At 31.7% G+C, this 12,799-nt stretch overlaps 1 protein-coding gene across 1 annotated transcript in view; it reads left to right on the top strand.

The window, feature by feature from the left end:
- LOC126775409 (fatty acid synthase-like) overlaps positions 1-7,382 on the top strand; it is a 30,078-nt gene extending 22,696 nt beyond the window's left edge. Inside the window, exons 29-40 of the mRNA XM_050497302.1 lie at positions 1,893-2,054; positions 2,138-2,266; positions 2,478-2,557; positions 3,147-3,302; positions 3,548-3,799; positions 3,983-4,136; positions 4,360-4,564; positions 5,196-5,346; positions 5,549-5,723; positions 6,009-6,185; positions 6,268-6,370; positions 6,853-7,382. Of these exons, the coding sequence (XP_050353259.1) occupies positions 1,893-2,054; positions 2,138-2,266; positions 2,478-2,557; positions 3,147-3,302; positions 3,548-3,799; positions 3,983-4,136; positions 4,360-4,564; positions 5,196-5,346; positions 5,549-5,723; positions 6,009-6,185; positions 6,268-6,370; positions 6,853-7,382 (2,274 nt within the window). The remainder of the gene's footprint in view (positions 1-1,892; positions 2,055-2,137; positions 2,267-2,477; positions 2,558-3,146; positions 3,303-3,547; positions 3,800-3,982; positions 4,137-4,359; positions 4,565-5,195; positions 5,347-5,548; positions 5,724-6,008; positions 6,186-6,267; positions 6,371-6,852) is intronic.
- Positions 7,383-12,799: the final 5,417 nt, after the last annotated feature.

Raw genomic sequence — 12,799 nt, 5'->3', positions numbered from 1 at the left:
TGAAATAAATAAATAAAGCGGTAAGGAGGTGTACTAATCATCACAATTTTTATTTTTTAAATAAAAAATAAAAAATACTGTATATATATATACAGTACTATAGCTAAATATACATACAAGTTACGTTTACGATAGCCGGAGGGTTTGAGAAAAGCCAATGTTTCTATTAACACTTTAATTAATCACTAAATATTATATTTAACTTAATCCTAAGATACAATACTGCTCGATGCTGGATGCAGATATTGAATCATAGCTTATATATATCTTAATCCTATGAAACAAAACTGATCGTTACTGGATCACATATTGAATAATACATATAATTATTTCATCCTAATATATAGTGCTGAAAATGCTGATCTATTAGATTAATTTAGGTGGTACGGGCAGAGCTGACTCGCGGCAGCGACTTCCCGGCTAGGTGTTTTTAGGACTGTACGTGACAAATATGTAATTTGTTTAACCTACTGATCTCTTAACTGGGTCGCGTCGGCGACTGCGCGGCTATGTGCTGCGTCAGCGATCCTCCCTGAGGCGCTGTACGTAACATACATATAAATAAATAATATATACATAATCATACATATATAATATATAAAACAAGACAAAAAAATGTTATTATGATAATAATAATAATAAATAGCAATAATGTGCGGCAGGTAATAAAACAACGCTCCCTGATAAATATAAAGATAAATAATATGCCTCGAGTCTGATTTTAAATGTGTTAATAGTTATATTTAAACAAGAAATCATTCTAATAATGTGATCCAATAAAATTGTATTCTACACGTCGTGTACATATTTAATAACATGTATTAACCTGAGTATCATATTGTTGTTATTTTAGATACTGAACTTTTAGGGTATCATAATAGTATACACTAAAAGATTTACTTAGTACTAATACTACTTTAACCTCACCTTATTTAGTATATAAGATGATAGGGTATAAAAAGTTAATTAATGATTTTTTGACGAGGACTGTTATATACTGTAAGAATATCTATTTTCTTTCCTATCATTTTTTGGAACGAAGTTCCTTTACGCGGCTTGCAGTAGAGTGAAATGGCAGTGAACCAAGGTCATGTCACACTACGAAATTACGTTCATACTGTGCTAACCAAATGCTACAAAATGCGATGCGTTGGGCGGTCGAATTCAGTATTGTGCGAGCGCTTATGGAGGTAGGCAATGCCAAATATTTGAACGACAAACGATAGACCGTGATTTTCAAAGTGCGCCTACCATTTTATTATTAATTTTACTAAACATACTTACCTAACCTTCTTAGAAATACAAAAATATAAAAGTAATTCAAAACCATATAAGTACCTATAGCGCTACGGCTTACGAGCCACACGCAAATCCCAATTCCGAAGCTTGGGCTATTGTCACAATTCCCATCATAAACTTGGTTTAATTGTAGGGGTAAATTAATAAAATAATGTTAAAATAGTAGTTAATTCCTTAAAAGGGGGGTTACTATTGTTATAAAAAAAAGTGTTACTTGAATAATTGAAATTAATTCTTTATCTTTGATTAGAGAGAGAGTTGCAAAAAAGTTGAGGCGCTTTTTGGTGTGACATAAATACAATAATATAATCAACTAAAATCACAATATAAAGTTTTGAGTCGAATAAATATCGCAAAGAACTTTTTCTTGACGGGAATCCCCCGACCGCACATTTTTTCATGTATGCCTTTATTCGTACGCTTGTAATTGAAAATTAATTTTCGTTCAATCATAAAGCAGAAACGTGTTTTCCGTAAATTCGTTTTTCTTTCACCTGTTTTCAATTCTCGTCAAATATAATATATTAAAATTCAGCATATAAGTGAACAAAGTGACCAAAACTAAATGGAATTCAATTTAATTTCTTATTCAGGCTTCGATTCGCTGTCTCGGATATCGCGGCCGCTTCTTAGAAATCGGAAAGTTCGACATCAGCAACAACACACTCATCGGCATGTCCGCCTTCCACAAAGAAATTTCCTTCCACGGAATCATGTTGGACTTCATCTACGACCAAGGCGATGATTTTAGAAAGGTATTCTTTAAAAAATATAGTTTTGTAAAATTAGCATGATTACAACTATAAGTTTTTACTATGAATAATAAAATTTTGAACAGACCCTTCAAGATTTACTGTTAACTGGTATTATGAGCGGCGCTGTCCGTCCACTTACGTACTGCATTTTTGAGAAAAATCAAATCGAGAACGCATTCAGATATATGGCCTCTGGAAAACATATTGGAAAGGTAAGTACAAAAATCATTTGGAATTTGATTCACCCAAAAATATGTTCATTTTTATTATTTTTGTTATGTGCTATTGATATATTATTTATTAACATAAATAATACGTAAGTTTTCGACTCCTCAAAAATGACAATAATTGAGTAACACAATAATAATAATAATTTACAACAGAGACTTGTGGTTAACCCATTTTCATAAATAAATATTTCAGGTGATTATTAAAATTCGTGATGAGGAACGAGGTGTTCGTTTTACAAAACCAAAGAGCATATGCATGGAAGCTGTTCCTAGGTATGTTACTAAAGACTGATAAACGAAAACTCATTTTTATCAATATAAATCAAATATTATGTCACATCACCTTAGCTACCAAGCTTCACTGGTGGTTCAACGTGGTATAATAAGTTTTACTTGTGGTAGGGCTTTGTGCAAGCTACTTGGTAGGTACCACCAACTCATCAGATATTCTACCATAAAACAAAACTTGATATTGTTGTGGTCTGGTTTGAAGGGTGACTGAGCCAGTTTAATTACTCAATCAATCTTAGTTCCTAACCTTGGTGGCGCATTGATGATGTAAGCGATGGTTAACATTTCTTCTAATGCCAATATCTATGGGCGTTGCTGACCATTTACCATCTAACTCATCTAGCCCTTTGCTCGTCCGCCAATCTATACTTTACCAAGTAATAACTTCAAAGGTGCTTTTATGAGTATACTTTAAGATTTTAAGAGGATTGATTTTATCGATATTTGATGGTGACCTTAAACCGACTTAACCAAATTGCAAAATCCTAAAGTTGATTTCGATTTTTTTTTAAATTAAGTATTTTCGTAAAAGTATAAGATTATTTATTTTATTAGATTTTTTTTCCTTTAGATACATGTGTGATGAAGAATTAGTGTACATTGTGGTGGGAGGTCTGGGCGGCTTTGGCCTGGAGCTCACAGATTGGCTCATCATGAGAGGAGCCAGGAAAGTGCTTCTCACCTCAAGAAAGGGAATCAGTAATGGTTATCAATCATCTCGGCTTAGGTAAGTAATATTTACTTATTTATTGTAAATTGTTGATGTATCAACATTTCTTATTCCTAATGGCAAGATTATTTTACGTTGCAGTATTTGAAGTGCAAAATAATTCTGAGAAGGCATTAGGAAAACTATTAAGTTATATTTTATTGCTAATGAAAGATATGTAATAAACTAGCAGTGGGACCTTTATACATTACTTGATTTTTACTTTTTCTTGTTTGTGTTTGATAAAATTTAACTTTAAATAGAGCATGGACGGGCTATGGAGCTGATGTACAAATTTCAACTCATGATGTCACAACAGAGGAAGGATGTGAACAAATGCTGAAGATGGCGAACGCTATGGGAGACGTTCAGGCGATATTCAACTTGGCTGTGATATTGAAAGATTCAATTTTCCAGAATCAGACCCCAGAGTCTTTTAAAGCGTCATTCGCTCCTAAAGCACTGGCTACGATGAATTTGGACAAACTGTCACAAATAATGTGCCCTAAGTTAAAGTGAGTTTACTACCATTATCTTTTTAGTTAAATCAAAAACTTCAAAAATAATTGTTTTATTGGACCTAAACATTCATTTCTAGCCATATAATTAATTCGTCCATTCGGTATGCGGAATAACTCTTTAATGAGATGACTGAGCGTCATTAATATAATAAGTAATCATTTTTCGGTATCCACCAGGGACTTCGTGATATTCTCATCCGTATCTTGCGGTCGCGGCAACGCTGGTCAGACCAACTATGGTTTCTCTAACTCCGTGATGGAGAGGATCTGTGAAAGGAGAAAGAAGTTTGGCCTCCCCGCGCTCGCTGTACAGTGGGGTGCTATAGGAGATGTGAGTGTCATAAAACGGGCGATTTGATTAAATTTGATCATATTTTTGAGAAAGATTATTAGTTGGTACATTTGTTGTAAACTTTGTGCCATAACTAACTAATGCAACATAGATCTAGGCAGCTTTCAGTTTCGAGCTTTTAAAGATTATTGATTTATACTATGGAAATTCTGATACCAGTTCGATTAAACCACTAAAGAGATCTTACTATGTTTTTGCGTAGGTGGGTCTCGTAGCAGACATGCAAGATGAAGACGTCCAATTAGAGATCGGTGGCACCCTCCAACAAAGGATTTCCTCCTGTCTCCTCACTCTCGACAAATTCTTGAAACAGGATTCCGTGATTGTGTCCTCAATAGTGGTAGCTGAAAAAAAGATTGGAGGTTCTGGATATGAAAACGCCGTAGATGCTGTTGCGCAGATTATGGGCAAGAAAATCCAAAATATTGCACTATATACATAAATATACTAAACATATAAACATAATTCAGTTAATGTTTACATCGTAAACTTAATAAATTCGTTAGCGCCATAAAATTACGAAATTTATGTCAATCATCTCTATTTCATACATAAACACAGATTGAGTTTAATAGCAAAATTACTGAATACGCACTTTATTATGGTGAAAGGTAAAAGGTTTCGAAACTGTTTCGAAATTATATTATTGGTGATCTTTTTGATTTATGATACTTAAACTTTCGGTAACTGTCAGAGAATCGACCAATTAAAGTGCACAAAGTCACCTTAGTGATATCATCAGTAAGTTGAAATTGTACTGATCGACATAGCACAGATAAATAGAAACGTGTGATCATAGTTAACTTATCGTGATTACTTATTTTGATTGTTTAGATTCCAAAAAAATATATTTAATTAAATTTGTACAACATAAACAATAACCGCTTTTGTGATACATGGAATCAAAAGTTGTAATGTACAACTTTTGATGCTTAAAGTTATGGAGCAATCCAACAAGTTTTACAAATATTAATTAGGAGTTGTTTTTAATTGAGACAAAACCTAATACTTAACTATATTATAATATTTAATTTCTAGGTATCAAAGATCTGAAGACAGTATCTCAGCAAGTGGTTCTTGCTGAACTAGGAATGGACAGTATGATGGCGGTCGAGATCAAACAGACCTTAGAGCGAGAATTCGAGATTTTCCTGACAGCGCAGGATATCAGATCCTTGACATTAGCGAGGTAGATTACTCTTTCTCTCCTTATCATTATTCTTATTATTATTTGATTCTTAGCTCATTAATTTGTTTAGAACATATAACTTCAACGTAAAGCACCTTCTCTAAATGCTTACACATTACTAATATATTACATAAAAATAAATGACTGGGCCTTATAATTTTACCATTAATTCTACATACATTGTAAATATATATACCCTCAGGTTAGAAGAAATAGCAATTAAAAAAAAAGCGGAATCATCGACGTCGGTTTCATCACATCCTTTCGTCCTTGATAAGGCGGCTGGTCTCCGAGTTTTGATGAGAAACTTTGGTGATGAAAATTTAACATCTGAACCTTTTATATACATGCCGTCTATGGTTAACGATAGCTCTGAGGTAAAGAAATTGTATCTTTTGCGGAATTTCAACAAGGACAACACAATACATTCTAGTTTGCGTATATCACCTTTTAAGACTTTTTATCAAATAGAATAATCGTGTCTAATGATATTAAATAGCAATTAAAATCGTCAAGATAAGGTGTGGACTGTGGCTATAATTATGATATTTATACAATAAGTGGTTCCAGAAAATTAGTTTATCTCCTAATTAAATAAATAAAAAAACACAAAAATTTAAAATGCCAAACAGAATAATTAACATGATCAAAAAAAATTACAGACCGACGTATCAGTTCAAGAAAATGAGTTGACAATGTTCGTGCTGCCTGGTATAGAAGGTTGCGCTGCGGAAATGGCGGCCTTATGTCGTAGACTTAAGGTCAAGATTTGTGTCTTGCAGTACGGCTTTGAAAATAAGGGAGATACCTTGGACACCTTAGTCAATAGATTGCATAAGGTTTACTAAGAATTTATTAATTATACTAACGATTTAAATGCTAAATATAAATAAGTATCTTATTACCCAAATTTTGTTTCAGACGATAAAATCAAAATTAGCTCCTGGAAGTCCATACATACTTCTCGGATACAGTTTTGGTACCTTACCCATGCTAAAACTGGCAAACCTGTTGGAAAGTGAAGGTTTGTATTTCAAAAAATCCTACTTTTTCTTGTATATTAATTAATAGTTAACGCAAAACCAAAACAAAACCGAGATGGCCTAGTGGTAAGAACGCGTGAATCCTAACCGACGATCGTGGGTTCGAACCCGGGCAAGCACCACTGAATTTTCATGTGCTTAATTTGCGATTATAATTCATCTCGTGCTTTACGGTGAAGGAAAACATCGTGAGGAAACCTGCATGTGTCTAATTTCACTGAAATTCTGCCACATGTGTATTCCACCAACCCGCATTGGAGCAGCGTGGTGGAATAAGCTCCAAACCTTCTCCTCAAAAAGAGGAGAGGAGGCCTTTAGCCCAGCAGTTGGACATTCACAGGCTGTTACTTTTAACGCAAAAGTCAGAATAAGTAAATAATATTGTAGTAGTCACATCTCAATTCTTTGTTCATTCAGCCCAATATTTTTTTTTTGCAATAAAGCATCAATTTAAACTTTCCAGGTCACAGTGGCAAATTATTCTGCTTAGATGGCAGTCCGGAATTCCTATATAGCATGGTTACCACGAAATTGTCCACTACGAGCGACACTCAGTTACAAAACAGCCTCATTTGCCTTTGTATAGACATGATTTCTCCGAAAAACGACGTCAGTAGCTCGCTCATGGAGAAACTAAAAGAAATCGAATCATTTGATGAGAAAATAAAATATGCTATAACAGCATCCCCTGCTCAGCTTAAATATTCTGATGAATTCGTAAAATCGATTGCATACTCAAGTTTCGATCGTTTTAAAATGATCCTCGGTCAAGCCAAACTGAAGAAGATCAAAGCTCCAATTGTTCTAATGCGTCCGGATGTTAATCCACAATTCTTGGTGATTGAAGAAAATTATGGTCTGGACAAATACACTGAAAGTCCCGTGACCGTTCATCTAGTAGAAGGTAACCATGTCAGTATAATTGATAATAAAGACTGTGCGAATATTATCAATAAAGTTTTAGCTGGACAAGATGAAGCAAGATTGGACTGAATCATGTAACGAGTTTGGTCGATAAGCAGTGAAAAGTGGACTTAATATTAGGTTTCCTCTAGTATATTTATTATTGTTATTAAACTTATAGGGTAGATTGTTAGAACTTAAGTTTTAAATATATTTATTTATATATGTACAAAACTTTGTCAAAATAAGTCATTGTTATAAATTTTAAGCGTATAGTTTTATTGTTTGTACTTAAATAAATATTCGATAGTTAGGAAGAAGCAATGAGTCTGGACCTAGAATGAAGAGAAATTTAAGTTTATTGTATTTAGCTAACAATCAATATGGACAGCGTACCAGCTCTTACATGATTCCTCGGTTAATACATAGCTTAGATAACAGAACAAGACGAGAAATAACTAATAAGAATAATATTAAGTATAAGTTGAAGATGTATTATTTAAAACAATTATTTTACATACAGATTTACATACCATATACGCTTTATTGTATGTAAATCCATAAACGTAATGGCATTCAAGATAAACGTTCGTGGTATTTGTATCGCTATAATTAAGGTGTTATATGGTTGTTTATATTATAATATATAATATAATATCCTGGGACAATAAATAAAAAATAATAATGACATCGTTAATTTACAAAGAAATATAGTAATAAGAATTAGATTTCCAATGTGAAAATTTGTTAGACAGACAAATAAAGCTAATCTTTTTGTTTTTATCTTACATATTTACGTCACTGTCAATGTTGAATGTTCATATCATATTATAACTAAAATATTATTTAAAAAGTCATGTTATTGAAATGTCAGAGCTAGCGATAGTATTAACAAATTGGTTCCTCTTGCTATTCAAATTGTCTTTGATTATCTCTATTAGCCTTTTTCCTTCTATTGATTTATTTCTTAAGTTTGTATATTTTGGATACTTCAGTTTCGATTCTAGTGAATATATAAGATTTGTATGTCACGCTGACTTTTATTGATCGTTTCTTTTGTATTTATTTTTATCTTTTAAATTAAAACTAAATCATAACCGTGTTGTTTACTCTTTTTTTTTTATATTCGCTGGGATGGCAAATGACTACTCCACCTGATGGTAAGTGGTAGTTTATCTTTATCCTTATCCAAATTTATTGGTTTTAAATAAATTATAACTAAATTCAAAAATAGAAGGGTTACTAGTAATTCTTGCAACATTTATATTTTATACTTACAAAAAAATCTTGCTATATTTAAAAAAAAAGGAATCCAATACTATAATTAATCCTTTCGCAAACAAGCAATGTTTTTTATTAAAAAAAACCATTCTATTTACTTGTAAGGCAGACTTACTTATAAACAAGAAGCAATCAAGAGATAAGCTACTGACAGCCTTGAAAAGGGCCCCACGAGGACGCCCTATTGTAACTATTTGTATTTTGTTTTTTCTCGAAACTATTAAATTATTTTAGAGATTACCTTTTCCAATATGTTTTCCAACGGCCATTTATCTAAATTGCGATCTCGATTTGGTTCTTCACGAAAGTGCAGTGTGTTAACGGACGAACAGTAAAATTAAGTCGATTTTGTCGAGCTATTTGACGATATAATTAGTAGACAGTAAAAAACCAAATATCAACATTCGTATACAAACGTTTGAATTCGAAATCTTTATTCTGGTGTAAATAGAATATAATATAAGTTGAACGTTATCTTTCTCAATTCGTTGTCTTAGTCAAAAACAGAGTCTACATGTTTCCGTGAAAGAAGATATCTTTCAGGAAAAGGTACATTCCAAAAAGCTTCCTGTTGGAGATCTCAAACTTTTCGATTAATAGGAGGTGACATCGATAGCCGAGGTAGCGAAAAAAAAGTCCTAAAAAACAAACCAAATTTACTTATTAATGATTTGGTAATTATTACTAAGCTTCAAAACTAACGATAACGCTCTTACTTATAAACGTCGATAAGCTGATGTTAAGTTAAATACTGATATCTTACTTTTCTTCATTATTGATAAAACATTCAAAAGATAAAGCCATAAAGTTTGACTAAGCACAATATAGCAACATTTATAGATACTTCTTTTTGACGAATGCGAGAGTTATTTTTATGAGGTTTCTAAAACAATTTATTTATGAAAGTCTTACCCAATAAAGTGTATCCTCTAAAAAACTGGCTACTGATCTCTTCATCATGTATCGCGTATAAAAGTCTAACAAGTTCAACGTCAACAGTCAGGTAAATCATCTGATGGCATTCCATTGTTGATCTAATTGAAGAAAATGTAAATAACAAGAAGCACTATTTTAATAATATGGTAACTGTTAAGTATATATTAATATACATAAAAAAGTGTTACTTTTCCGACCCAAATGTTTTTACTGGTTGTGGGAATTATTTTAAAGTGAAAGATAAAGAAATTATTAGTTTTTAGGTTCGGGGTGTAATTTGCCAGCCATAAATAAAATTCCTTAAATGCCTAGTTCTCAACACTCAATTACAATTGTATAAAAATGCAAAGTTCCAAATTGATGCGAAAATAAAAAACAAGGATTGAATTCCAATTTAATTTATATCCTGCAAACCTTAAATCTTATTCAACAAAACCAACCTTCGATCTTGCAGAATTTTTGAGCAAAAAGTGGGCGTTGACATCCCCAAAACCAAAGCTGTTGATAGCAGTCATTCCCCTGCCCCAAGGTTGCTTTTCAGTCATTACTTTGAGTTTCCCTCTTCGAGTTATAATATTTCCTGTCTTGGAACTTTGAAGTTTATATTAGAAGGGATATCTCCTGTTGTATACGCGATGCACATCTAATTAAGACATATATATTTTGTCCCCCCATCCTTTAAAATAGAGGAATGAAAGTTTATATGAAACTTTTTCAATTTTCAAGCTAGGAACATAAAAATTGGTATTTAGAATATTGGTTACAAACAAATAAATACGTAACACTTCTGCATATTTCAAGACTTACAAAATAAGCCAGTTATTAAGCTGATAACTTGTAAAAAGTTGAGGTATAGATATGGATACAAACGTCATTATGTAGTTTAACATGTTTACTTGCATTTATTTCATCAAAAAGAAATGATATCGCACTAAAACATTTACATCCTACTAATATTATTAACGCGAATGTTTGTATGGATTTTAATGAAACTTTACAATAATATAGCTCATAAATCAGAATAACATATAGGCTATAATTTATACAGCTATTGATTAAATTGGCCAAAATACAACAATAAGTGTCACGTAAGTCGGAAAAAATTGTCCTATTAGTAAGAAGAGTAAGAGTTGTACGAATATAATGTATAGTGGAAATGTATCTCCTAAATAGTTCTACAAAAAATCCACGACAGCATATATGTATCTTTATGTGTACGCCATTATCGCTAAAACAGTGAATCGAAAATACAATAAAATTTGATATTAATTTCCAAAATGAACATTTTGTATTAACAAATTGATTCTTATCGAAACGAATACTTTTATCACTTTTGATATTTAAGGAAGATATGTTTTATCTTTTACACAATGCCATTTGGACAAATATTTTAAAAGTTACGACGATGACAATGTGGGCGCGACCCGAACGCGAACAGACTCGTGAGGGCAGACGTCGTTGAGGGTGGTGTCCGTTTTGCGATATTCAAGGCGCCAGCGATTTGCTAAAGACGCACTGTACCTGTATGTAATGTCAAAGATAGATATTGGAAGCTTTTTTGTGGTCAGTTTATTTAAATTATATGTTTGAATTACATAGATAGGCACTTGACTTTTTGTTTTGCTTGTAATAAAAGCTAATTACATTAAAACTGCTGAACCGTTACTTAGTAAGTTAAGTTGAAATATTAAATTTAAATTATTTTTCTCTATACATATAATAAATCTGTAACTGATCGCTATCTATGAAGATATATGAGTAAATCTATTACCAGGGGCCGTTATCAACGTAATAGAACCCAAAACAATGATTGTTAGAATTTTTGTCTGTTTGTCTGTTCATCTGTTGTGCACGCTAATCTTAGAAACGGCTTAACGAATTTAAGAGTGGTTTTCACTCAGGTATTGTTTCTAACTTCACTTAAAATTTATTCTTTGTTTTATTTTAATAAATAATAAAGTAATGTTTATTAAAGAATCACGTTGAACATTTATTCGATAAAATTGTTATAAAATAACTGTTCAGTTGAATTGGCTGAAACTTTAGCTATCGATAAATGATAGTATAACGGTGATGATTGAAAGTATTATAGAAACAAAACGAAGTCAAAAAATGGATAGTTTCAGAGATTTATATCTTACAATATAAGTTGAACTCAGATCTATACGATCAATCATATTAAATAGAGTTCAGCTGATGCTGGTATATGTCGGTTAACTCGCCCACGCGTAGATAAATGTCTATCTTTTAAGGTTGACTGTAACTTTTCGTATGGTAATCGAATTTGTTCTAAGATAATGCATTATTTGCAAAGTCGTATTTATAAAATATTAATTCTTAATACTGATATCGAGATAAGACCGAAAATAGACATACAGTTTTTAGTACTTTTTAGTTGTTTTTTTTATTACAACGGGTAGTTGATTAAGTTGTTTGAAAATATACATATATACATACATACGTATTTATTTTTGGTCTGTAAATATATTTGCTACTAGAACTAGTAACTTGGCTCTACATGAGATCTGATAACTTTTTTACAGTGCCAGTACTCGTCTTGGCGTCTTGGCTTGGTTTTACATCCAAGTTATTTTACATACAAGTCAGACCTTAGACTTCAATATATTATCCTAAGTATAAGAATATAAATATAATAAGTTATAAGAAATGATATTTTAAGTTGTTATAAGATATTTTATATTGATATAAATAAATTTCAGGATTGGCCATTGAACTTGGCACCCATTTAGATCTCACATTTAGACATTCACATTCTTTTGAATTAGATAATTATGATATACACAATTTTGAACTTGGCTCTCATTTCACATTTATGTTTTTGATGGGATGTCTTATTGTACAGAAATTATCTAGTAATTTATTATCATTTTAACATAATTTTCAATTAATTAATTTTTTAGGAACACTTACTCATAGTGCCTGTAATGTAAGAATTAGCAATCAAAATTGATGACAGCTGGTCTTTATGCGGATTTTAAGGTCTTCACGTAACTATGGAATGAGTGGAATACCACCCTAATTTTTTTTATCCATACGTAACAGTTTTATTACTTATAACTACTTATAACTCTTATTATTAGTATTAATTATTATTTATACATTTAGCGCACATCAATAGCGTTAGATAATTACTTATAAATAATTCTAAATAACTCTTGTTTATGATTAGTTGGTTATAGTAATTTATTGAAAATTGTAATAAAATGATAGAAATTTACTAGTTTCTGATTTATTCCTTTGTATTCACCCAACTACCTATCTGGATGCCA

The sequence above is a fragment of the Nymphalis io genome, chromosome 18 (genome assembly GCF_905147045.1).
Source record: "Nymphalis io chromosome 18, ilAglIoxx1.1, whole genome shotgun sequence".
NCBI lineage: Eukaryota > Metazoa > Arthropoda > Insecta > Lepidoptera > Nymphalidae > Nymphalis > Nymphalis io.
Note: the sequence above shows the minus strand (reverse complement) of the source record. Positions and strands in the feature narration are given on the sequence as shown.